General features: G+C 34.4%; 1 protein-coding gene across 1 annotated transcript; it reads left to right on the top strand.

Annotated features, from left to right (window-relative positions):
* The first annotated feature begins 11108 nt into the window (after positions 1-11108).
* On the top strand, positions 11109-22709 carry LOC132187655 (ABSCISIC ACID-INSENSITIVE 5-like protein 2). Its single transcript, XM_059602048.1, has 4 exons — positions 11109-11329; positions 12393-13328; positions 13444-13515; positions 21984-22709. The coding sequence occupies exons 2-4, from the start codon at positions 12525-12527 to the stop codon at positions 22062-22064; spliced, it is 957 nt and encodes a 318-aa protein (XP_059458031.1). The 5' UTR covers positions 11109-11329; positions 12393-12524; the 3' UTR covers positions 22065-22709.
* Positions 22710-27372: the final 4663 nt, after the last annotated feature.

Raw genomic sequence — 27372 nt, 5'->3', positions numbered from 1 at the left:
ACCCTCCACGCATAACAACATTTGGACTTTATGTTGATAAGGATGCCCGATATGGATTGATGACTGGATCGAGATATTCTCTAGTCCATAATGAATTGGAGGGCATATAGTTTATGGCTGAGATTTCTTTAAAAAAAATTTAAGCCACAAATGTGCCACATGTCCTCTCAATAAAAATAATAATAAAATATTAATTAATAGTGGCCGAAGCCATGGACCAAAAAAAAAAAAAAAATTGTTTGGCCCTTGGGGGTGGCCAGCCATTGGGGGTGGCTCTCAAGTCATCCCTAGCTAAAATGGGGTGGTCCGGCCACCCCCTATGGCCAATATGGGGTGGCCAGCCACCCTTATTTTTTTTTTATTATTTTTTAATATTTTATTATTATTTTTTGTTAGTAGAAAAAAATTTTAGCCATAAACTGGATTATTCTTCTGTTCATTTTAGACTAGAGAAGATCCTATTCCATTGATAGCCCTACCACCGATAATAAATGTCAACTCAAACAATTGTGATGATAAGAACTATTGAATGTTTTGTGCCATCTTAAACAATGTACGATACTTGAGATTATTAACCTTCCACCATTCTAAATCCTCAAACTCCATATACGTACCGTAAACACCATCTTCCAAATATCCATCCAAATCAGTTTTAAAGGCCTCAACAATATCAACACTTCTAATGAAAGAATGAAACATTGACCAACAACTTTTCACGGTCCGTACAATAGCACTAGTAGAAGAACCTTCATGAACACTTTCTTGTATACTTTGCTCCGTAACTGTTGTATTATGAGCCGTCGCATACTCATCATACAACCAGTGCAGAACCTTAATAACGAAATCAATAATTCTAGAGGCAAATCAATATTTCTAGAGGCTTTGAGCTCTGGTAAATTATAGGAAAACAAAACTATACCAACACCATTTTGTATCGAGGATTCAACGCAGCTATGGCCATGATCAACAAATTACATTCACCCCATCCCTATACTTAGCTAATACTTCTTTCAGTCTCCATACCTCCGAAAGAAATAAATTAGAAATAAAATTAGGGTTAAGTACTTTTTTAGTACTTTAGTTTGCACTTTTTTATTTTTTTCTCCCATAGATTTCTAAAACAATAAAAAAAGGTACATGACCTATCGAAAAAGACAAAATCAATACCTTGTTAAGTTTTCATTAGATAAAATTAACAATCTACAACGTGTCACTCCCAAAATATGTCACATGTCCTAAAAATAAAAATAAAAAATAAAAAAAATACTAAACCTAATAAATAAATAAAAATTAAAAATTCTATGGGGTGGCCGGCCTTGGGGGTGGTTTGGCCACCCCAAGACCGGCCTTGGGGATGGCTCAACCACCCCCAGTGGCCAAAATGGGGTGGCCAGCCACCCCATAGAATTTTCAATTTTGAGGTTTAGTTTTTTTTTTTTTTAAGGAAAAAAAGTTAGGACACATGGCATATTTTGGGAGTGACATGTGACAAATCGTTAATTTTCTCTAACGGAAACTTAACGAGGTATCGATTTTGTCTTTTCCAGTAGGTTAAGTACTATTTTTGACTATTTTGAAAACTTAGGATAGAAAAAATAAGAAAATAGAAACTGAGATACTGAAAAAATACTTAACCCATAAAATTATCATTTCCAGATACAATATTGGTTACCTCATTGAAAACTTCCAAAGCTTGGCACACATTTTGTACATTCACTCAATCTTCGGTAGTTGGCACTTAACAAAAGGATAGAAAAATTTTGGGCATTTGGAAACAAAGATACAAATTTGAAATCAATTTTCTTTGTTAATGGGACCTAGGAAGTTAATTTTGGGCCCAATTGATGTTTTCACCACCCATAAAACTTTGGAGTGAAATTTTGGTTCAAAATAGACCCAAGAACTTGTTTTAGGTTGAGAAAACATTATGAGGGTAGTTTGGTTCATAAAATTGCATTTTGGGCTTTAAAAGGTATATAAACCCATTAGACATGGACCCTTATGGCCCAGTTAATGAGACCCATAACGAGCCCACTTTTGGTATTTGAAAGCATTCTAAAAGGTGTGTTGTCTTCACCTTATTGGACCACAAGCCCCTCCAGGCTCCAATCAGATCTGGCCAAATAGGACTTAAAACCATGGATTTAGCCCATGGGATTTTGGGAAACCATGGTCTCCAAAGACCAATAAATACCCCTCATCAAGTGGAGCAAGACCAAGAAAGGTCTTTGTCCTATAAATTAGGATTCTCTCTATTTCATTTGAACTGGAGAATATTCAATTAGTTATAGAAAATAAGTATTTTTGTCCACTTAAAAAGTGAAAAGACACAAATAACATTCAACTATAACTAACTGGATATAAATAAATTAGAGAGGATCGTATTCCTTAGCTGGGGGGAGAAACTGAAAGTGTGGGGAGAGAAGGAAAAAAAAAAGGAGGAAATATCTTATGTTTTTATAATGTTGTTATAATAAGCTTATGATAATGGTAAAATAAATTTTGAAGAATAAATGAAACATTTTTTTATTTTATTTTTTATGTGGCTAAATATGTATATTTTGTTAAAAGATATGATGTTTGCAAGATATTAAAATAATTAATTAAGAAAATTATCAAGAATGAGTTTATAATGAGCTTGGCCGAATATGTGAATTTTTTAGGCTTGCTTAATATTGATAAGATTAGAAAAGTAGCAAAATAGAGTTATATTGCATGTAAGGGCATTTTGATCATTTTACACGATAAAGGCTTGGGAAATGTTTTAGTTATTGTGTTTATAACTCTTGAGAGGGGCATGTTCCTATTTATTTTGAACAACTTTTAAGTACTATGTGATTATGAAGTATTTTTCAGTTTCAAGCATGTCCATGATCTGTATGTGACAAAAATAAATTATTGACCAGTTGTATTAGTGAAAAACTCTGATGAATATCTTAAGGACATTAAAATATGATTTGTTAGTGGTGTCACACTTCTAATTCCTTGGGGAGGAGTTGGAAGGGTGTCACATATAATCTTACACTTGTAATAAAATGTGTTAATATAAAACAACAATTAAAACATGCTACACACAATAATCTTTCAAAGGCGTGCATATAGAACATAACATTTACTAATTTGTTTCTATATTTTGTTAAGCATACTAGCCTCTAATCATCGGGTTTGCTAGTCTTTTCTCTCCCGGGGTGCTAAGTGTATAACGTTACTTAACCATCAGGTTTTGTTAAGTGTATCGCCCCACTTAGCCGCCGGGCGGCTAGTCCTTTTATTCTCATTTCATGCATTGCCTAGCTCTTGGGAGACTATGAGCAAGAATTTGACTCCCAATGAGAAAATTAAAGACTTTTGATGATGTGATGTGTCATTTGGAAATAGAAGTTGAGAGCCTAGAGTCTGTTGAGCCCAAAAGTTCCACATACCCGGCTAAATCAAGTTTGCCCAAGTGCAAGAACAATGATAAACAAGGAGCAACTAAACTAGCACCCAAGAAGGCGAGGACTATTAAACGCAAGAGAAGAAAACATGCTGGTAAAAATGATAAATCAAAGGTGGGTTACTTTAAATGCAGAAAGGAAAGTCATTTCCCTTTTGAGTTCATTAAGCTAAAAAAGTTACTCTCTGATTTTTCTTACTAGATTTTATAACTAGCCATGGTTGCACACTCCTCCCCTTTGTGGCCTGTAGAATCAACAGCAATTGAACATGTAGCACAAGATCGAGGTGAATTCGTGGAGTACCGTTGGATTCTGTAAGGAGTTGAGATATCAAAGTGGGGAATAGAGTGAGCTAGCGTGAAGGTACTCGGTATCAGTACCTAGAAGCTGAACTTGCAAGGTGGACGCACTCTATTACTGCACGATGTCTTATATGCTCCCAAAATTCGGTGGAATTTGCCTTTTGTAGTTACGTTACTTAAACTTGATTTTCGATTTGTATTTGAGAATAATGGTGTGTGTGTGTGTGTGTTTTTTTTTTTTTTTTCATTTATTTTGAAACAATTTATTATGGATGTGGTTTTATTTCAAACGGTTTTATGGTTTTGGATTTGGATTATTCTAAATTTAATAATTCATTTGCTTTATTGAATTCATATGATAATGTAGATTCATTTAAATGGCATGCTAGCCTTAGCCATATTGCTTAAGATAAAATGACTAGGTTAGCTAGAGAAGGCTGCAATCTCACTAAGGCCTCTTTGCCCACTTGTTGGTCGAATGATCGAGCTCGACATCGAATGTTCGATGAAGGCAATAATTTGCATTATTATGATTTTGATTACGTGATTAAGGTTTAAAGTGTTGTATTAAGGTTCTAGTATGGGTTGTGTTTAATACTAGAGTATAATTGCAGTGACATGAAGGTTAAGATATCCGAGAGCGAAGAGAATTGCTTTAAGCAAGTAAATGCTTAAGAAACTGGTCCTTGCACTATGCGATATGTTCTTACCCTGCTTTGAAATAATTCGCAGTGGCATAATAATGGAGGCAATACAAGTTGTTTTGTAAAATCCCATGACATTGTTGGATTACTAAAGTTGACATATGCAACACATGATTAAATGCTCATTGTATAAATCACTTCCATAACAATTTACTTACTAAGTCATGGGCTTACGTAATTACTTTTTCATTTGTGGAACATTTTGGTGTTTTGCAAATTAGCAAGTTGCTGGGCCATAGTGTGAGCATTTCACTGGGATGAAGATGCTTAGCGAATGACTTGAATTGTCAAGTTTGAATAGATAGATGACAGTTGTTATGTTGTAGTAATCTTTGTTTAGAAGCTCTGAGTCTGTATTGATAATGAATGATAATGTTTAAAGTTATTTAGTTATCTCAAATAATTTCATTTCACTTTCCAACTCTGATAAATTAATATTGTGTAGTGATTTCATGCTCGATGCAATTTACAATGTCTTTTATATGCATGTATTTATAAATCTCAATTTACATCATATCATTCTAACTCGTGTTTTCATAAAAAGAATTAGAGTTCACACAAGTCTAAAAGAAATTGCATGTGAGTTGCAAATATGAACTTTTATTATATATAATATGCATTATATGGAGTAATTTGAAATAATGTGCATCTATTTAAGTTTACACATCAAGGTTGCAAGGCTCCTCCAAAAATCCTTCCAGAGTTCCACCACCCTTGAAATTTGAGAAAGTATCACTAATTGGAAGTTAATCTAAGCTAATCCATCCTAAATCTTAATTTGAGGTCAGAATAGTCATTTTGCCAGGCAATCGATCCTTCGTTTATGAGGCCGATCGATTGTTGCTGATCATTTGACTAGACCACCAAACGTTCGATTCTTAGCCATAAATTGCCATCTAAAACCAAATCATTTTAACTCCATTCCAAACACAATCTAAGGTCCTAACATGCATTTTAGCATTGTCCTAATCCCAAACACAATATCTAGAATCAACCATACTTGCGAAACCAAACGAAGACAATTCCAACATTGAGCAACTATAAATGCCAACCCAAACATATGAATTTACCTTCATTCCTCTAAAAAGAGATTATAACATACCCGAGAACCCCAATTAACCTGTAGTAAAATATTTTAGAATTATCTAATCATAAACTTACTAATAACCTAATAAAAATCAACCTAGATATCAAAATCTACTAACTCTAATGCGAATCTAAGTTCAGAAGACTATCCTTGATCGATCGTTTAATCCTTCACAAATTTCCTTAAAAGTCCAAAATCTCGAACTTAACCCGACTCCAAAGGTACTAGGTTAATTTAGAGTATACTTAAATAAAACAATTTTTTATTTCGAGGTGTCCATGTATCAAGAAACAACTATGTAAACTTTTATAGACCATGAAGGTGGAGTATGTAGCTTGTTCAGCTGCAGTCATGAAGCTATTTGGTTGAGGAAGTTTTTTCAACATCTTTATATTGTCGCATATGCTTTAGATCTTAAGATGATTCATTGTGTAGTGCAATAACTTTTGGCTATACTAAGGACCTCAAATATCATTAGTTAAATACATTGAGGTACAATATTACTACATCAAAAACATGGTTTCACCAAATGACGTGATCCTGAAACACATTTCTACGAGTTACATGATAGTAGATCCCTTGACAAAGACTATAACTAGAGATGCTTTTCAAGCTCATGTTAGGAGTTTAGGATTGCGTAGAGTGTAATTATTTGTAATTCAGTTGACTATTGTTTTACGCCTGGGATATTTAATTATTAATGCACATGATGTTATTCAATTTTTTTAGTTTTTTTTTTTTTTTCTTTTGGGTTTTATCATATGGCATGTTTGTTAGCACACATACTTACCATGTGATTGAATTTGTGGTACAAAAGGTTTGTCAACAAGCTTAGATAGACTCACTCACACGAGCAATCATCTCTAGCGCTTAGATAATGAGTAGAGTTGAGACATTTTGTCCCTTGATATTTGGGTAGCAAATAAGATTGGTTGACACAAATATATGTCATCTTAGTTGGACCTAAGACGAGGTTTATGGTTTTGTTTAAATTGTGCATAGATAGCCATGATCCATGCATCATGTAATTAGCCAGATGCAAGACCTTAATTTGGTGCTTAAGGTGGTGAGCAAATGGAGGAGTCGGGTTAGACGCTTGAGTAATGTCTAGAATAAGATTTGTACAGTAATTTTTAATTTAAACATACACTCTTTTAGGTTTTTGGAAAGAGAACTCTAACTAACTATTGATGTAAGTAAATAAATCCTTGCTTCTTCATTGTGCAAGTTTCATGACTCATTTTATGACTCCATTTTTTACTCCATTTTATGCCTTTATTAATCTTTGACTATGTCATAGGACAACGGTTTCGATGTGTGCTATTCTAGTGTGTTGTCTATGACTATGATTGGTGCAGTCTAAAGGGGCATAACTTGAAAAGTGATTGAACCAAATTTAAGTGACATGAGGGAGAATGGAAGACTATTTGATAACACATCCACAAGTGTATTCACTTTTGACAAGTAATGGCAAATTGTGAATACATCGTAGTAATTATGGATAGGTCAAACATTATTATGAGTTTTTGAACTCTAGAGAATTATAAATGGTTGATCATATGTGTTCAAATGAGTTTAGGGCATAACGAGACACTTTTTGGGATTTATTATACTATAGAATAGAGCCCAAAAAACTTTTGTAGTTTAATTGCATTCTGTACAAAATGAAATTAAACAAAAAATACCATCATATTTTATATTCTATCAAGAGATAAAGACTCTAATAATATTCTAAGTACAGAGAAGAGTTCTAAAAAGAATTAGATAATCAGATATAATTATCCACTCAATTGCTTGAGATAATTTCGAAATTAAACTGCTAATTTAATAGTCATAAACTGCTAATCCAATAGACGCTTAATTCTAACCGTTAAATTAAATAATTATCTAATAATTACCATTAGATCTTAATTATTTAATCTCAACCGTTGGATCAAAGTTAATTTGATTTTACAATTAACTTTAATTACAATCTATTAAATTGAACCACTGAATCTACCTAAGAAGCCTACGGTTTAGATCAAATCACTATATCGAACGATCTTGACTATTCAAAAATAAATGGTCATGATCAGATCGCTTTGAGCTAAGTGCGCCATCAAGGCGCCACTAGTGGCCTATAGCCCACATTGCGAGTGTGGCGTGGGCGTCCGGTGTGAAAGAGTGTACGCTGGTGTGTATGCACCCAAACAATTTTAATAGCTTAAAGTTTATTGGGTTTTATAAATGTCAACTTCACTTTTTCTCTTTTCAATGTTGGACTCTCTTCATTCAATGCTCTTTAAAACCTTCCATTTTAAAACATTTCCAAGACATAAAATAATATCTATAAATAGTAATTTTGAAAATATTTCAACATAAATAACCCCTATTGAAGGATTGAGATCCCCTAGAATTTTTCTTAAATTTGAGATTCTCAAATTCAAAGATCTTAGTTGTCCATCTCATCTAAGCGTCTAAAATAAGCCATGTTTCAGAATTTAATGAGGAAATCGTCTAAAATAAACCATGTTTTAGAACTTAATGAGGAAGCTACTAAGTGACCGAAATTTAATAAGGTAGTTTTCTCATTAAATTCTGAAACATGACTTATTTTAGAAGCTTATATGAAATAGACGACTAAAATCTTTGAATTTGAGAATCTCAAATTTAAGGAGAATTTTAGAGAATCTCAATCCTTCAATAGAGGTTATATATATTGAAATATTTTCAAAATTAGTATTTATAGATATTATTTTAGGATCCGGCTTAGGTGCTGCTCCAGAGTAATGAATCCCCATTGATAGCATATCCGATTACATACTTCCACTTGTGGAGAAAAATATCGCCAGTTTGGTTTTCTTACATGCAAACGCTTCCATGCCTTGAGCAAGGATACAATGCAATCACCCTCTCTCTATTGAAAAAATCCACCATTTTTTTTTTAATTATTTTTTATTGTTTTACTTAAAAGATAAAAGGCATAGTTTGGTATATGTTTTGAAATTGAATTTTTAATAATTTTGTCGTGCCCCCAATTTTCGTGAAATGTTTTGTTTATATATATATATTTTTGTCTATTTTTGTATAAGAGATAGACAAATTTATCATTGAATATGTTGAGCTTACATGTAAGTCCTATAAATTTAATGAAGAATTTGTAAAAAAGATAAATGTGTAATACTTTTCTTAAAATACTAGTACGTAGCAAAAAGTAGTATAATTTACTAAATTCAAAACATAAAATAGTTTTAAAATGCCTAACCCACAAAAAAAAAAAAAAAAAAAAACTTCTCACTTTCATATCGCAATAAAACACATTTTCAAATCAAAATAATAAAAAAGAAAACATTTTTCAAAAATATTATAGAAAATGCCCATAGAATTTGATCATTTATTCTAAAAATTTAAATTACTTAGAATAGATTTATTTAATCATTTAATGAATATTTTAATATATAACCTTCATAAAATATATAAAATTATCGATACAAAAGCATATAATCTAAAGCTGAAATATAATATGCTCCATATATTCATTCCATCTATCTCTTCATTATACTAATAAATAATGAGAAAAATCAATCATACTATCATATGCCGTAATTATCTTTGTTCCGACAAAAAAAAAAATTTTTTTCCACAAATTTATATGTATATGCATTTAAAAAATTGAAACTTGAAAAAAAATAAAACAGTGATCTTAAATGAAAGTCTTTTTTTTTTTTTTTCTTTGTTAATTTCCAAGTTAAAAATATTAACAAATAATCGAAAATATTAAAAATATTCCTAAAAATATAAGAATTATTTTTCACCACAAAAAACACCAAAAAAACACATTAACAACCCATTTTTCTTTTTTAAAATAGCTAATCAAAAGCTATTTATTTATAATTTTAACTAATGACTTTTTAAATACAGTCTACATCCAATTATCTCTCTCTCTTTTTATTTTTTTTATATCATTTAAATATTATTATTTTAAATTATTATTTTTTGGGGAAAGTTCAGTTTGACCCTCTGAACTTCCAGCCAATTTGACAAAGCCCCCTCAACTTTCAAATCTCTCACTTTGGACTCCTATGTTAGTTTTCAACGTTAAACTCAAACGGTTTGACTTTTTATGCCCATTATACCCCCACCCAATTCACTTGAAACTTCGAAAATGCCCGAAACTACAGCATCCACCCCCAGCCCAAAATGACATCGTTTTGGGCATTAAAATTATATATTTTTTCTTTTAAAAAAAAGAAAAAGAAAATGCAAAATATTAAAAACAAAAACACCCCAGCCAAAAACAGTGTCGTTTTGCACATTAAATTTTTTTTTTCTTAAAAAAAAAGGGCAAAATATATATATAAAAAAAAAAGGGGAAGAAAACTAAGAAAAATCAGCAAAATGGGGTGGCAGAATCACCCCATTTTTGGCCAAGAGCCACCCCCAAAAGTCCAAAGAAACAAAAGAATAAAAAAAAAGGGTTTTGGGGGTGGCCGGACCACCCCCGGCCGCCCAAAAGCCCAAAAAAAGGGGGAAAAAACAAACCCATTCATAGTTTTGGGCTTTTGGGGGTGGTCGGCTTGAGGGTGGTTTCGACCACCCCCATACCAGCCGTAGGGGGTGGACGAAACCACCCCCAGGCCCTTGGGGGGTGGTTTGGCCACCCCCAAAAGCCCAAAACCGTGAATGGGTTTTTTTGTTTTTTTGTGGGCTTTTGAGGGTAGCCGGACCACCCCCTTGGCCATGGGGGTGGTTTGACCACCCCCAGACCGGCCATGAGCCACCCTTTTGGCCAAAAATGGGGTGGCTGGAGCCATCCCGATTTTCTTTCTTTTTTATTTATTTTTTAATTTTAATATTTTGCTTTTTTTTTTGTTTTTTTTTTTGTTTTTTTTTTTAAATTAATGTTCAAAACGACGTCGTTTTGGGTTGGGTGAATGTTGTAGTTTTGAGGCTCAAAAAGGTGTAGTTTTAACGTGAGGGTATAATAGGCATAAAAAGTCAAACTGTTTAAGTTGAACGATGAAAACTAACAGAGGAGTCCAAAGTGATAGAACTTGAAAGTTTAGGGGTCCAAAGTGAGAGATTTAAAAGTTCAGAAGAATTTGTAAAATCGGCTTGAAGTTCAGGAGGTCAAAGTGAAGTTTCTCCTTATTTTTTTTAAGGAAAAGTAGAAAGAGAAAGAGAAAGGAGAGAAAATCATAAAAACAAAAAAAAAAAAGAAAAATTATGCATTTTCTTCCCTACATTTAGGTAGGCAATGCAGATAAAAATGTAAAATACATTAAATTTTTTTTAAAATTTAATTAACCATTTTACATCAAAATCTAACACACACACACATATATATATATATATATATATATATATATATAAGATGATGTTATAATGGATCAAAAAATTTGTAGGTGAGGAATTGTGTTGTGTTTGGGGCCTGCAGGAGCGAAAGCAAGACACATTTATCGTCATTTGTGCAAGTGGGAGAGCTCATGATTATGACATGAGGGCGCCCACATGGTATAATTTCTTATTATATTCACATTGGAAACTATAAACAAAAGTAAAATGAGCCAATTAAGTTTGTTTGTGTGTGGGAGTATAAATAAAATTTAGGCGTTTTGGTTTTTCCCGAGTCTCTCGCTCTCAGGCACCCACCTGGGATTGTCCCTCTGCAAGCAAGGACATGTTTACAAACATGTACTTATGTTTATGTACATGCTGCTGCTGATGATTTCCACTGAAAAGTAAAACCCAAGTCTCAACAGGCCTAAAAGTCCCTTTCCTTATTCTCAATCCTTCCACAATAGTACAGATTCAGATCAAGTAAGTTACACCCTGATTTTCTTTCGGTTTCTTGACCCCCTCACTCATTTCTTTCTTGGTTTTCTGTCTTGTTTTTACATTTGGGTCCACAAAGGGAGTTTCTGATCTTTGCTCTGTTCTTTCTAATTTTTGTGTTTTTTTTTTTGGGTTGATGCATTTTCCAATAAGAACACTGATTGACTTGCATGCATACCATTTTCTTCCCTTTTTTGTTTTTTCGCATTTTTATTACAATCTGGGGTTCTGGGTGATGTAAAGCTATGATCTTGTTTTGTGTAATCTGTTTTTTTTGATCCAATTGTAATAAAAAAAATTTGCATTTTTCGTTTTCCATTTTCCATTTTATGATTTTATAATATTCCAGTGAATTGGCTTGTTAGCTTTGAGATGGGAATTTCATTGGGGGCGTTCTGTGGGTTTGTTTGTTTGGGTTTGACTAGTGGGTTTAGGGTTTCGAAGGAATTGGTCATGGGATGGTCGAAGTTATGCCTTTTCTTGGTGCATGCAAGAGATTTACCGCATTCTGTTCTGAAAAAGAGTATTCCTGTTTTCCACCAATGTGAATATAGGTGGGGGATTCATTGTCTATGGCTCGTCTGGATGTATTTTTTGGGGTTTAATATTTCAAAGGCTCATTGTTTCTGAGGTAAGCTTTAAGATAGCTTTTAAAGAGGATCCTCTTGACTCTTTACCCTTCAAGGGATTTTAAGTTGTAAATTTAATGGGGATTAACTAGTTTTTTCTTTCTTTCTTTGTTTTTGTTTTTGTTTTTTTTCAAATAGCTTCAGGGTTACAAAAATTATCTGGTAAAATGGAGGTTATAGTTCTGTTCTATGCATGTGCTTTGTGTGAAATATATTAAAGATTTCTAACCATCTCCAGAAAGAAGAAATTGATTAAAGATTTCTAACCCTCATAGGTTTTTTCTTTTCGTTTTCCAAATATATATGCAGTGTGTATTTTGCATGTGATCTAGTTATTTGAAGGTAATTTTAGATCATCTGAGCTCCCATGAATTTTGACGAATTGCTGGGAGTCTGAATTTTTGATTTGGGATTTTCAGGTTTCTGATTGACGGGACAGTGTTGAAGGTTGGGTTCAGCAGATCTTAGGGCTAAATTTTTGAGTTCTTTTGGTTGTTACTATATACATTTGAGTTTGAGATTGAATGATTAAATGAATTGAGGGTTGGTGAATGGGGATTGAGATAATGGGGTCTCAAGGTGGTGGTGATAGTAATGGCAAACAGTCGCAATTCGCGCCATTGGCGCGACAAAACTCAATGTACAGTCTTACGCTTGATGAGGTTCAAAATCAGTTAGGTGACTTGGGGAAACCACTTAGCAGCATGAACCTTGATGAGCTTCTCAAAAATGTGTGGACTGCTGAGGCCAACCAGTCCACAGGTATGGACATTGAGAGCACAGCACAGGCCAATCAAACTGCCCTGCAGCGTCAGGCTAGCCTTTCATTAACTAGTGCACTTAGCAAGAAGACGGTTGATGAGGTTTGGAGAGATATTCAGCAAAGCAAGAATAGTGAGGAAAAGAAATCTCGGGACCGGCAGCCAACTTTGGGAGAGATGACATTGGAGGATTTCTTGGTGAAAGCAGGAGTTGTGGCTGAAACATCTTCGGACAAAAAAAGTGCTGGTCCTGTTGGGGTTGATCAGAATGTAGTGCCGCAGTTTCAACAGCAAGGTCAATGGATGCAGTATCCACAACAACAATATCAGCAGCCACAGCAGAGTATGATGGGGATTTATATGCCTGGCCAGCCTATACCACTGCAGATGTCTGCTGGTGCTGTGATGGATGTTCCATATCCAGAAAACCAGTTAGCCTTAACTTCTCCTTTGATGGGAACATTATCAGACACACAATCGCATGGGAGAAAGAGAGGCATCCCAGAGGACGCAGTTGAGAAGACCGTTGAGAGAAGGCAGAAGAGGATGATCAAGAACCGTGAATCTGCTGCCCGTTCACGAGCAAGGAAGCAGGTTAGCTTTCAAAAGTGTTGGTTGTTTCAAATGCGTTGCTGTTTTTTCTTTACCTTTTTCCTTTTCAGTTTTTGTTTTCTGAATTTTTGAATGACCTGAAAGATCACTATAATAGGCTTACACTAATGAACTGGAGAACAAAGTTTCACGTCTGGAAGAAGAAAATGAAAGGCTCCGGAAACGGAAGGTTAGGTTCTTCGTTTAAGACATTGACATATTCTTTGGGTTTATCTTACTTTTATTTATTTATTTATTTTTTAAATAGCTTTTTTTCTGTCTCAAAAGCATAATGGTAGTCTGCTATCTTTTCAACTGCTGATGCAAAGAAAATTATAAGTCTTAGGAAGCAGCATGGATGTGGGTTATGGGTATGTTTCGATGCAGATGTGTTAGCATGAAAATTTTGAAAAAGTAATATACATTAGGGAGGAGACATGCTAATAAATTAAAATATGGAAAAATGCATTTACCCGCTCTAACTACTAAGCAATTTGCGATGTCCCCTTGAACTTTCAATTTGTGCAATGTCTCCCTCCCCCCTCTCAAAGTAGCACTGGTGTTGCAATTTCATCCTTTTGTACAAAAGATGGCAAAAATACACTTGGTAATTTTTTTTATTAAAAAAAACGTACAAAAAGCATTTTTCCTAAGTTTTTGTCTTTTTTATTTTTCTGAATTATTTTATTTTATTTTATTTTTGTTTTTCTGTTTTTTGTCTTTTTGTAATTTTTTTTTTTATCAAGGGTAATTTTGTCATTTTAACGCAAATATGTTACATTGCAACTCCAATGGGATGATTTTTTTTTTTTTTTTTTTTTTTTTTTTTGGTGGGGAGCATAAATTGAAAGTTTTGGGGGACATTGCAAATTGCTTAGTAGTTAGAGGGGATTAATGTACTTCCCTTGTAAAAATATGATACTTTTGTATATAGTAAATTTTCTGTTACACTTTTAAATATGCTATAGTTATTATTGAATCATGCAAGCTACATTAATAATAAGAAAAAAAAATGTTATAAACCTTTCATGTGTTCCTGTTACAATTATGTCCATTTATATGCTTAAAAAAGGTCATATCCTTCAGGTGTATCTGGTACTCATTCAAGAGCACCCAAAAAGAAGTATCAGATATGTTACAAAAGTTGAAAATTCTTATTTTCAAACTTTGCATGCATTGTTGTAGTACTGGGTACATACTGGGAAGTGTCATATCCGTATATGTGCTGCATCGTCGTAGACCGTCTTACTAGCAGTTTCTATGCTAATTCGGTGTCTTGAATATTAGAAACTGTATGCCTTTTTTTTAACACAAGGCTTGTCGTTAACCAGACACTGACATATTTTCCCTTAGCAGATTATATGGTTTCATCTACATGCCTGTTGTCAGACACTCACACAGGCACAATTTTTGGAATTGCAGTGTAGCTGGATGCTTATTTTACTACATTTTGAAACTTTGTGGATAATTTTTTAACACAAATAGCTTGGTGGATATGGGAAATTTTTATATGAGCATTGGAGGATCAATTTAACAATATAACAGGTTCTCCTGCCCCCTAAAACAAGGGGTGGGGTATGGTCATGGGATCGATCCTGTATGGTTGTGTCAATTATGTTTATTAACTAGAAAAAAAGAGAGGAAAACATAGCTGGTGAGGTGTCCCTATGAGTGAGTTGTCCTATGCTAAGGTGTTCATATGAGGTGTCCCTATGAGTTTTCCCATGGTGAGGTGTCCATTTTCCAGAATATTGTATTTGTTTCTATATATCTCTATGAATTATGAGGTCTAGCGAAAATTGTGACTCTTTTATAATTCCCCATTCCATTTACTTTCTGTTACATGGTATGGAGCCTGTATAATCTTTCTCTTAATCATAGTTTTTTTGTTCCATTTTTAATTTGTATCAACTTGTAAATCCCCATTTTTCTTTTTATTTTTCTTTTTATTTTTCTTAGTTCGGCTGTCTGTAGCAAGATCAAAGTTTTGACTCTCATGTGGAGCCGATGGCGCCTTTGTTACCAGGATCTTTGGATGAAGATGCGATCGAAAGTTGTGATTAGGTATTCATTGTGGTGGTCGGAGATGTCTGTGCCTTCTAGTTAGTGGTGGAATCACTGCATAATTTGGTGTTGTAGTGGTTCTCCGATGAAGTGTGGTGGCTTGTGGTTGTTGCTGTTCTAGTCTTTGGTCACCTTTGTAGTTGTTGTCGTAGGTTTTGTTGGCGACATCCGGTTGTTCACTGGCCTCTGACAAGTTTTGAAGAACACCGGTGATTGGTTGCAAGTGTATCCTATTCCTATCCGAGAAACTCGTTTAAGTTTAATTTCTTATCCCGGATTAGCCTTATTCCACTTTCACTCTTTGGCCAACTTGAAGCCCAACCCACACATACCCAAACACCAACCTAAATCATGAGAAAGTCCAACCAGATCAGTTCAAGCCCAATCAACTTGGGCCAAGCCCAATCACTTGGGTCGAGCTCAACCAACTAAGGTCAGCCCAAGCCCATATCTAGAAACAAAAAAGAAAAAGAGCCACTTTTTAGCTTGGGCCCAAACCTGCCTTGTTAGCCCCGACACATTTTCAAATAGGATTGACCTGAATATGAGTTGACCCGGACGGAATTGGTATTCTACGACACATTTTGGCTGATATCGGTGTTTTCTGGCTCACCTCTGCTGGTTTCAATGGTTTTTAGCAATGTTCCCAACAATTAGGTGGTTTCCAGCAAGGTTTTGGTGGTTTCTATCAACTTGTCGGCCGATTTTGGTGGTTTTCATTTTGGCTCTGTTTCGGCCTATTTTGTCTTGGTTTCTACCTATTTTGACTGGTTTCAGCTTATTTTGCTCGGTCACTCTATTTTTTGGCCCGTACAGCCTATTTTCCAGCCGATTTGTTGTTTTCCAACCAATTTCCAGCTAATTCATGAAATGGTTATCAAGCCTGACCTCATTCCGACCACATCAGTGTTTAATTCTCCAATGATTTCTATACTTGGACTGCAGGCTGGCTTGCACCCTTAGTGATCAATTTTCCTGATTTTCTTTTTATGTTTTCTTCTTCTTTCTCCCCTTCTTAGTTGCTCTCTTGTATATTTCCTGTGTATTTGGATTGCGCCCCTCTGCGCTCTCTTAATGCATCATTACTTATAAAAAAAAAAACAATTCTCCAATGATTTCTTAGATTTATATCTATTGGACATGATCTGTTGAAGCCTTTTTACGTGTTAAAGGCTTGTTTGATCATCTTCTTTCAGATAAGTCGAAAACATTGGCTATGTTTGTTAACAACTTGTTTTCAATCTTGTATTTGAAGTTCAAGTCAAAACATTAACAAACAACTCAAAGCACAAGACACTCTTCAAAACACAAAAACTGTTTTCACTTTTATGTTACATCATAATGTTTTTTCCTTTTGCCTTTGGGACTAGAAAGACAATCAAATCATGTCCCTCATGCTTACGATTATTGAACCAAGTATTGGTTCTACTCTATTGCATCTTCGTTTTGCGAAGGCTATTTGGGAGCACCTTAAGCGCATATCCTTTGCAATTGAGAATGTTACCTGGATGTGTGAGGTGCATACGTAATACTTTGGGACAGAATCAGAGTACAAGGCTCTAGCTAATACCTCTGCTGCATTAACTTGGATTCAATCTCTCTTGGGTGAACTTGGAATCTCTCTACCTAGTGTTCCGATTCTACATTGTGATAATATTGGAGTAATGTATCTTACTTCCAATCCTATGTTTCTTGCTCGGACAAAGCACATCGCCATTGACTGTCACTTTGTACGAGACAAGGTGGCATCCAAAAGTCTTGATGTTTGGTTCATCTCCGGCAAGGATCAAGTGGCTGACTTTCTCACAAAGCCGCTAGTCTCCAAAAAGTTCACACTACTCAAGTCCAATCTCAACATTAGATTTCCACCATCGAAATTGCGGGGGTGTATTAGACCTACTCAAACTCAACCGCCTAGAGATATCGTACAAGATGAAGAAGAGGAAGATAAACATCAAGTATCAATAGAAGAACACTTGTGATAGTAGTGTTTAACTTGTATTGATAGTGAAGAGTTTAAGTTAGATGTTATATGTAACTCATTGATTACTATAACACAAACACTGCCATGCTGGTTGAGGTAAGCAGCATTACACAAAATCCTTTAGGGAGCAAGTAAAGAAATCAGAGTTTGGAGGAATATTATTCTCGTGTCATGAGATTGGTTGAAGAAGAAATATGTCACAATCACTCGCATCTGATTTTGCATGCATGGAAAAACGTGAGGATATTGATTTTTTTCATGGCTTGGAGCTAAAATATGAGCCTGCTTGTGAGTACTAGCCTTCACTTTTTCACAAAAAGTCTTTTCTCAACTTCAGCGTGCTATGCTCAAGAGTGTTAATTCTACTAGTCCCTGGACAAGTAGATACCAATCCACTTTTGTTGCAACTCAAGGTGGTTCTAGCAAGGGATGTAGTGCTAGAAGAAGCCATGGCTCCCTAGGTGGTCGGAATTTGAGGGGAGGTGGTCGATCCAGTGGTTGAGAATCTCACAAATACGCTCATTGTGGTCGTCACAATCATATTGTGGATTATTATTGGGCTCTCCATGGTAAACAGTTTGGAACAGCCAATCAGGTGTCATCTTAGGAGAACCTCTCTCTATCATCATCTAGACCTCCTACCACTGGTTAGACATCCAATTATGATTTGATTACTATCTTGAGCTATAACATCTCGTTCCCATATTAGGAAGATGAGTAGCTCATATTGAGTGGGTGGCTTATAAAACACTTATGGGTGTTAAGTCTCACATTGCTTGCTTACTTATTAGGTGAAATTGAGTTTTATAATTGATTCTAGTGAAGCTTCAAATTGACTAGTCTTTTTAGGGTGATAGCGTAGATGTGGATAGTGCTTTCTCTGAGTCGTTACAAATTGTATCAGAGCTACCTTTTAGGTTGATAGCGTAGTCTTCTTTTCATTGCGAGTCTTGTGAAGTTGACAAACATCATCTTATGTCTTTCCCTACTGGGAATCCTAGTTGGAATTAGTCCTTTTGAGTTGGTACATTTTGATGTATGAGGACCACTAGATGTTGCTTCTAAAATTTTACTATTTTGTAACCTTTGTGGATGATCATTCTCGCTGGCTATGTTTGATGCAAAATCATTCTGGGTTATTCTCTACATTTCAACTTTTCCATAGTGAAATTCAAACTCAATTTGGATAGAAAATTCACATTTTGCTTTCTCATAATGCCAAAAAGTATGAGTCTACTTTTTCTACCTATTTGGTTAGCAAAGGCGTTATCCATCAAATATCTTGTGTTCACACTCCACATCACAATGGTGCGGCATAATGTAAGAACCATTATTTATTGGAAGTTACCAATCTCTCCTGTTTCACATGAATACCCTGAAACGATTTTGGAGTGATGCAGTTCTTAGTGCATATTATCTTATCAATTGGATGCCTTCCTCTATTCTAGATAGTGCATCCCCTCATTGCATATTGCTTCCTTCATCTCCTTTGTTTTCTTTTCCTCCAAAAATTTTTGGGTGTACCTACTATGTTCACAATCTTGGTTCTGGCTTTAATAAACTTGATACTCGTGCTACTAAATATGTATTTCTTGGCTATTCTTGCACCCAGAATGGTTATCGGTGTTATAGTCCAGTTCTGAGAGGACATTTGACTAGTGCTGATTTATCTTTTTTGAATCTACATCATATTACTTCATTGTTAGTTCTCCTGATGACTTTGTTTTTGTGTCACCCCCTATTCCATTTGTTATCCTGTGTACCTTAGCCACTTTTCATTCAGAGTTATTGCCTGCACTATCTCCTGCTCACTCATAAGTTTTCTCTCGTCGCCCAAGGCCATCTGCTCTTGTGCCTACATCAATTTTCTCGTCGTCTTCAGATTCGGTTTCACCATTTGAGCCAGAATCGTTGCCTGTTGCTCTCTGAAAAGGTACAAGTTCTTGTGTCACCAATCACCCCATTAGTCATTTTGGTTAATCTCACAATACTGAATTGGAGTTTGATGTTCACAAATACCAAACAAATAATTTATTCCATTTGCATACTAATTGAAATACGTGGAATGACTTAGGTGGTTTTGCTAGATTGAAATAGTTTATGCACTTTGATTTCATATCAAAGACTTAGGAAGACCTGATTTGTTAGATGAAACTAGCATGTTAGGCATACGGCCTGTCGATGTTCCTATGGATCCAATAAATCAGAAACTTTTAAAAGACAACAGGGAGTTATTTGAAGATCCTGGTAGATATTGTCGACTAATTGGAAAACTAAATTATTTGACAATTACTAGACCAGATATTTCTTATGCAATAAGTGTAGTAAGTCTATTCTTGGAGACTCCTAGAGTCCAACATTGGGACATGGTTACTTGTATTGTACGTTATGTTAAGAGAGCTCCTGGTCTCGGTATATTGTGTAAGCGAAATGGACATGTCAAGGTAGAAGGTTTCGTTGATGCTGATTGGGTAGGTTCTCCATCAGATAGAAAATCTACCGCAGGGTACTGTACGTTCTTTAGGGGGCAATCTAGTTAGAAGGAAAAGTAAGAAATTAACTGTGATGGTATGATCAAGTGCATAAGTGGGTATATAGCAATGGCTAATACTGCACGTGAAGTAACATGGTTACAACATTTTCTTTATAAAATTGGTCTTCCAACTCCAACTCCTATTCTATTGTTTTGTGATAATCATATTGCCTCTAATCCTGTGTTTCATGAAAGGGCTAAGCATATTGAGGTTGATTGTTATTTCATTCAAGAAAAAATATTGAGTGGAGATATATCTATGTCATTCATGAAGTCGGGCAATCAACTTGTTGACGTGTTTACAAAGTCTGTATCTTAACAAGTTAAGAGTTCATTTGTTCCAAATTAGGCTTATATAATATATATGCTCCAGATTGAGAGAAGTGTGTGAGACAACTCTTTATGCTAGAGGAAGGTGAGGTGTGTTCTTTTATGGCGAGGTGAATATATATATGGATTAAGTGAGTCTACTGCACGGACTGAGACACGGCCCAGATTCCTACAGGAGGAACTTTCTTCAATGGGCGAAAGCCTGATGTAGCAATGCCGTCATGGAGAATCCATAGTTCTTCCCCTCCCTCTCCCTCTCTTTATATATATATATATCGACTCTGTAATAATGCTCCATAACAATTTGTAAACGCTAAAGAAGCCATCTCGTAGGGGTATCTGTTAGTTTTCAGTCACTTTGTTATGAACATTCCTTGCTGAGAATACCGAAGACCAAATATTATCGATATAATTGTCAAACCAGGGCATTAAAGCTTGTCCTTCAGAAACTATTGCTCTCAACTATTTTTATACCTCCCGCTTTTGCTCCAATTTCAAATGTCAGATGTTCTCAATTTCTTCTGCTGGCTGTTTGATTGTTTATTAAGCTCATAACTAGTTTGCATTTGATGTTTTTTATTCATGTTTTGGGAAGTTAAACAAATGGTTTTGTTGTTTCAGTGGATGTCTGTTAAAGGCAGCCTGCCTTGTACAATTTTGAATATTATTTTGGACCCTTTATTTGTAAATTTGTAATTTCAGGGGTTCTTTCATAGCAATATGTTCTGAGCTTCATGATCTTTTTGTTATTTTTACTCTCGTGGGGATTGCTGTTCTGCGATTATACCATAACTTGAATACCATATCATTGTGCAATTGAATATAACTTACTCCCTTAGTTTATATTTTAACCCTTTGCCTACAGCAATAATATTTATTTGACATTTCAAGGAATCTTGCCAGTCTGGCATAAGCATTTAGATGTGCCAATGGTTCAGATAAAAATGACATATTTCCTTTTGGGGGAAAAAAACAAAGAAAAGGGACAGAGGGTGAAGCCATCCAATATCATATGGGTGCATGAGTTGTGTTTACCAACAAAAAAAATAGTTGCAGGATTAGAGAAAGAAAATATCGATTTGGCTTAAAGGACTACTCCAACCAAATTGAAAATAGTATGGAAAGAATCAATATGTGGGTTTAGTGTGACCATGTTGTGCATTCTTGTCTGTGGTCTCCTGTGAAGCATCGATACAGTTATGCAACATGCCTTTTATAAGAATAAACTGAGACAATAATTTTTGAAGAAGTAGGATATGAATCGGCAAGGATATGGTAGTAAATAGTATTGTCTTTACATGTTCGCACATGCATGTCAATATTGTTCTAAGTTCTTAAATATTCTATGGTTGTTTGGTGTGATTAGTTTTTTTCTTTTGGTAAGTTCGTGGTGTGATTGGTTATATATGCATATGGCTCTTGTGGCATATTTAATTATATTTATTCATCTTAAATGGACATTTCTTTAAATTACGCAACAGCAGATATATATATATATATATATATATATATATACTCGCACTACAATGCACACAAAGAATAGAGTGAATCTAGGAATACTTTTTAATAACCCAGGGGAGGGTGGGTGTTTAGATTTGATGTTTCCTTGTGAAAATTTCTTAAGAATATGATTGAAAATTATATACTGGTTTGAATTGACCCAAATAGGAACCCATTATATGCTCCTTTTTACTTCAACCAATTCATTACTTATGTGTGATATTTAACATTGGTCCTTATCTTACAGGAGCTGGAGAACATGTTGCCATCTGCACCTCCTCCCGAGCCAAAGTATCAGCTTCGCAGAACAACCTCGGCCCCATTCTGACATCTGTATTTATATGTGGAAGCTCTGTAGACATGAAGCAGTTGCGGTGCTCCGTTTGGTTTACTTTAAGGTGGATGCATGTAGGCACTCTCCCAATCGTTCTCTGAATGAGTGTCTTTTGATCCCTCTCTGAATGAGCCGTCGTTTTGCATTCGCATTCCTGTGGATGGTTTGCCTCTCCCTATTATGAGATGTTTCTTGTGTCTATTTCTCTGTGAGATCATGTTCGATATAATTTTCAGCACACCGTTGTACTTTTGCACTAATGAGTTTCTATAGATGTTTGGTATATAGCCTCTTTCTCCCAGCCACCATCTAATCATCTAAGTTCAGTTTATGCTCAGTCGTGGATAATTCGCTAAGTGAGGTAATTGAAGTTTCTTCTTCTGCATTTTTCTGGGATACCCTGTAAGTATATGAAAAGCTACTTGCTGCACTAACCTCTCTCTCTCTCTCTCTCTTCTCGAATTTGCATCAATGAACTTGGTCTGAGAGATCTGTGGGGGCTTTTGGGGATAATTATTTTGACCCTATGAAATGTTGTTTTTTTAAATAATGTAGTTGTAATATGTAATGGGTTGTGCTGAAGGTGTTGTAATTTTGATCCTAAATTCTAATCAAGGGACGAGGTTACCCATTTACTAAGTTGTGCTGTGATTATGAGATTTTATACTTACTCTTTGATCTATTGGCTAAGATTTTCTCTTACCTAGATTTTTTTCATAGTAACTTTTTGATCAGTTGGTTACCATGCCCTCTGTTGATGTCTTTTTGATAATGTGGATTCTGAGCTTTAGGGGACAAGGTTGCCAACTTACTTAGTGATGCGGAGATTATGATACGTCACAGGGAAGGATTAATAGCTTCTGTTTTCAAGCATTTCATGTATGCTTCCTGCTTTCTTGTTTTGTTGATTGTGAATGAATAATACTACTCTTCATTACCCATTTATCAACTTTATTTATCCACTTTATGTAACCCCAAGGGGTTGGCCTAGTGGTTTTACAGCCGGTCTTAGGTTCGAAACCCATGGAGTTCAAACTTCTTCTTGGGGCCATCGGCGTGGGGGTTTGCCCTTTGAATAACCGAGGTGCACTTGTGGAAAACTCTTTGCTGAGGGCTTGTGCACCCTTAAGATTAGTCGGAGCGAATCTCCGGATATCTGGTGCCAAATCAATTTTATTTTATTTTTAATCATATTTATGTCGTATTGGGGGTTTGTATTGTCAAACACTTAAAAAAACAAAAGTATAAGCCCGTTTAAAACTTGTCATGTCAAAGGATGTGATAAATGGATGCAAAGCGTAGCATTCTATTTTCATTTGTTGGTGGTGGATTGGCGACCAATCCAAATATGCCAACTAGCCATCGGGCACATTTGCTTTTTCAATTGAAGAGCTCATTTGGTAGGCCCCATTTGGTAGGCCTCTTGCTAACCTCATGAACAAAACTCTTATCTTAACAGCCTCCACGACAACACTTGTAAAATTTCTCCTATTTCACGTGTGGATGTATGAGTTTACTGCTCAACAAGTATTAAACATTTTGACCATACATGTGTGATGTGAGATCAATTTTTTCCTTTGAAAACTTCTATAACTGGAGTTTACTAAGCAGCTATTGCAAAGCAGGATTTTCACAAAAGTGTTGGTTTCTAAAATCATAGCTATTTGCAAACAAATCTTAGAGGTTTATATATACATAATAATAAAATCACTTATTGTTCTTTCACGTTTCCTATACTACGTAAATCACCCCACCACCCATAATATGGATCCGTTAAACAGTTTATAACAAGATAATGCAAAATATCATTTTAAACGTAAACCGGTACATATTATATCATATAAATACATACACTAACATGTTCATTTGTCATATTTTCACATAATCACGTATTACAGAAGCTAAATGTATACTCTTATTTAACCACTAGAGTTTGCTATGAGAATACTCATATTTAACTGCCAGGTTGCTAGTGTTTTATCCATCTATCAGCTTTGAGGTGCAAAGTATATAACTGTAACATCTTGATTTCATATTGGAAAGATGATGAGTAGCTCATATAGAGTGGATGATTTATAAAGATAGTCATAAGTATTAAGTCTCACATTGCTTAGTGATTATGTGAAACTGAGATTTATAAGGAATTATAGAAGTTCCAAATTGGCTAGTCCTTTTGGAGGTAATACCGCAGGTGTGGCTAGAGCTTTTTTCTGAGTTGTTACAAATTGTATCAAAGACGTCTAATGTGATGACCCGCTTGATGAAACATATGACTTTTTTTTTTTTTTTGGCTGAAAACTTATCTTGAACAAAGCGAATTGTCGTAGTCACAATTAATTCCATTAAAAAATTGTGACTGCACTTTAATAAGTATTGTGATTGCACAATGTTACATGAGATTACCTAACACATCGAGATTGTTGATGGCAAAAAGATCTCACTCATTGATATATCAAAGCAACCTGCACTCACATCTAAGTTCACGAACTTTTCTGGATTTAGAGTAATTGTTATAAGTCGATGTGCATGTAAATCATTTTTTTTGGTAGTGTTATAAAAGAATGATGACTCACGTGGTCTGTTCGGCGCATGCTACTACCTTGCTCCTATACCAGCATATCAACCCGAAGCTCACCTGCTTCTCCTAATCAAGATAGATTGTTGATATTTACATGTTATAATCTAGATGGAGTTCTCAGTTCCATTTATGATTACAAAAATAATTTTATAAGTTGTAAGGACCTTTAACCATGATTTTCTCTGTGATAATTCCCTTACTCCCACCATACTTAAATACAATGTATCTTAGGCACTTTTAAGATTATAAATGTATAGTTAGATACACTCACACGTATATACCATGTAAAGAATATAAATGTATATACTCACTATTCAATAATAAAATCAGAGAATAAATAACATTTATTCAAATATAATCAAAACATCATCCAACCAATTGGTGTTTTGAACACTAGTTCCGAAACTATGAACTCTAGCGATTTGAGAAGAAGAAGCTGAAATTTGAAAAATGGTTTATAGTTAAAAAAAAAAAAAAAAAAAAAACCATTTTATTGATATTCAAGAAGATTTTCCTATTGAACATAAAATATTTTCGATTTGACCTCAATTTTTCGTCGTACCAAGTACCAGAAAATAGGAAAAACATTTTTCAGAAAAAAAAAATTGACGTCAAATAGCTTCAGCACATTTATTAAAAAAAAAAAAAAAATGCATAGATGATTAATTTGTCCATCATGGTGTCAAATGGTACTGAAATATGATTGACGTCGTTGTTAATTTGAATAGTGGCGTATATTAGTTTCCTTGGTAGATTGTCACCGGTGTTCTTTTCCTCAACCCTATGGTAGGGAGGAAATTTTATTAGAAAAGTGCTAAGGTACCAAATCTTTTAACAAGATATGAATACCAAAATAATGTGAATCTTATTTCTTGAAAATGATCAAAACAATTAATCAAAATAAATGCTACGGGTACCAATGAATAAGCTTCACATCATTTCGGTTCCCATCTCTTAGTAAAAAATTTGGTCCCATAGCATTTCTCATTTATTAACCGAATCATTATATATTGAATCATAGGATTTAGTATTGCTTTGGTCACTATGTTTAAACATATGCTTAATTTTGTCTTTAAAATCAATACTTAGAGAAATTTCTGTAAACTGAAATGATGATTAGTTAGGAATAGGAATAAATATTACTAGAATACCAGAAGAAGATGAAAATATATGAATTTCCTAACTGGTGGTGTACATCATTTTGTCCCAACAAATAAAGAAGAAAAGACAAGGAAATTAAACATCCAATGAGAGCCAAATAAACAACACTTCAAATAATAAAGCCCTTCAAAATCATTTCAAATTTGCTAACCACATGATGCCTGTAAACCCAACTTGTGCATCATCTTTAAAGAAAAAGACAAGCAAAATAAAATAAAACTTGACATAAATAAGCTTGTCTTTTTGATATGTGTAAACTATACAATTGAATGATCATTTTATAGCCAAGAAAACATAGGAAATACAATAATTACTTAACCACAAAAATATTCATAGCATATTTATAATAGCTAATATGGTAGCAAATATAACCATAACATGTGAAAAATATTTTCATAATATATTGAGTAGGGCACAAATTTCCTCTGAATCAGTTTGGAGAAAATTTTCTTTGACTTAGTCTAAAAAGTGCCAAATATCATCTCTCACAAGTTTTATTTAATATGTTAACAGTCATTTATTGTCATTCCATTAATATAGGAACTTAAACATTAATTTTTTAGAAACCAAAAATATTAAACGGCACGAGAATAGTTTAGAGGAAATTTGTGTCCGATTGAGAATATTATGCAAATATTTCGTCACAAATATGGCAATGCGGTAGAGTATGAGAATATACAATAATATTCTAACCATCTTCAATTCACCTTGTTTGTGCATGTATTTTTTTCTTTTTCTATTTGTCTTATCTCTGTATAGTACTCCTTTCTCTAGAGCCTCACTATTGTCCAACTAATAAAGGATGTTTGAACCATTTATATATCTGTGCCTTTACACCCTGATCTCCAAACTTTACATATGGTTCACCATCAAACCTCTTAATTAATACAGAAACTTCACTTAACTCCTCTAAATTTGTATGCATTTTAAAATTATCCTCCCCAAAGATAAAAATTTTTCAATTTGAAGTATCGAACTTTCAATTTTTTCCAATGTCCTCCATTCGTTAGGATTTTCTGTTAAATCTTATTAAAATTCTCAAAATAAAATAAAAAAATTGCAAAGATTCATGCTGTCAAAATTTAACTGAATTTGCAAAAATACCTATGCCTAATTCTTTGCAATTGTTTTTTTTTTCTTTATTTATAATAATGGGTATTTTGCGAATGGGGAAACTTTACTTTACCCCTGAATTGTCATCACTTTTGCAATGTTCCCCCTCAAATTCAATTTATCTCAATTTAGTGTATCAATCTTTCAATTGTTTGCAATCTTACCCGTTTGTTAACTTTTCCCAAAATTACAAAGATTGAGGCACTTGTCTGAATTTAAACGTTATTTGCAAAAATACACATGCTCAATATTTGAAAAAAAAAAAAAAAGAAAAAAAAAAAGATATTTTTTATAAACAAAAAGGTGGTATTTTGAGAATTTTGTTGGGATTTAACGTAAAATCCTAATTAATGGAGGATGGACATTGAAAAAATCAAAAGTTAGATACACTAAATTGAGAGGTTTTGAACTTTAAGGAGACATTACAAAATAGTTATGCTCCATGCAACT

The sequence above is a fragment of the Corylus avellana genome, chromosome ca1, assembly GCF_901000735.1.
Source record: "Corylus avellana chromosome ca1, CavTom2PMs-1.0".
NCBI classification, from domain to species: Eukaryota; Viridiplantae; Streptophyta; class Magnoliopsida; order Fagales; family Betulaceae; genus Corylus; species Corylus avellana.
Note: the sequence above shows the minus strand (reverse complement) of the source record. Positions and strands in the feature narration are given on the sequence as shown.

Bases quoted from the DNA above. Each gene is read 5' to 3' on its own strand.
- LOC132187655 (XM_059602048.1), top strand. From the start codon at position 12,525: ATGGGGATTGAGATAATGGGGTCTCAAGGTGGTGGTGATAGTAATGGC. The intron at 13,329-13,443 runs GTTAGCTTTCAA...TCACTATAATAG, and splicing joins GTTCACGAGCAAGGAAGCAG to GCTTACACTAATGAACTGGA. The intron at 13,516-21,983 runs GTTAGGTTCTTC...CTTATCTTACAG, and splicing joins AAAGGCTCCGGAAACGGAAG to GAGCTGGAGAACATGTTGCC.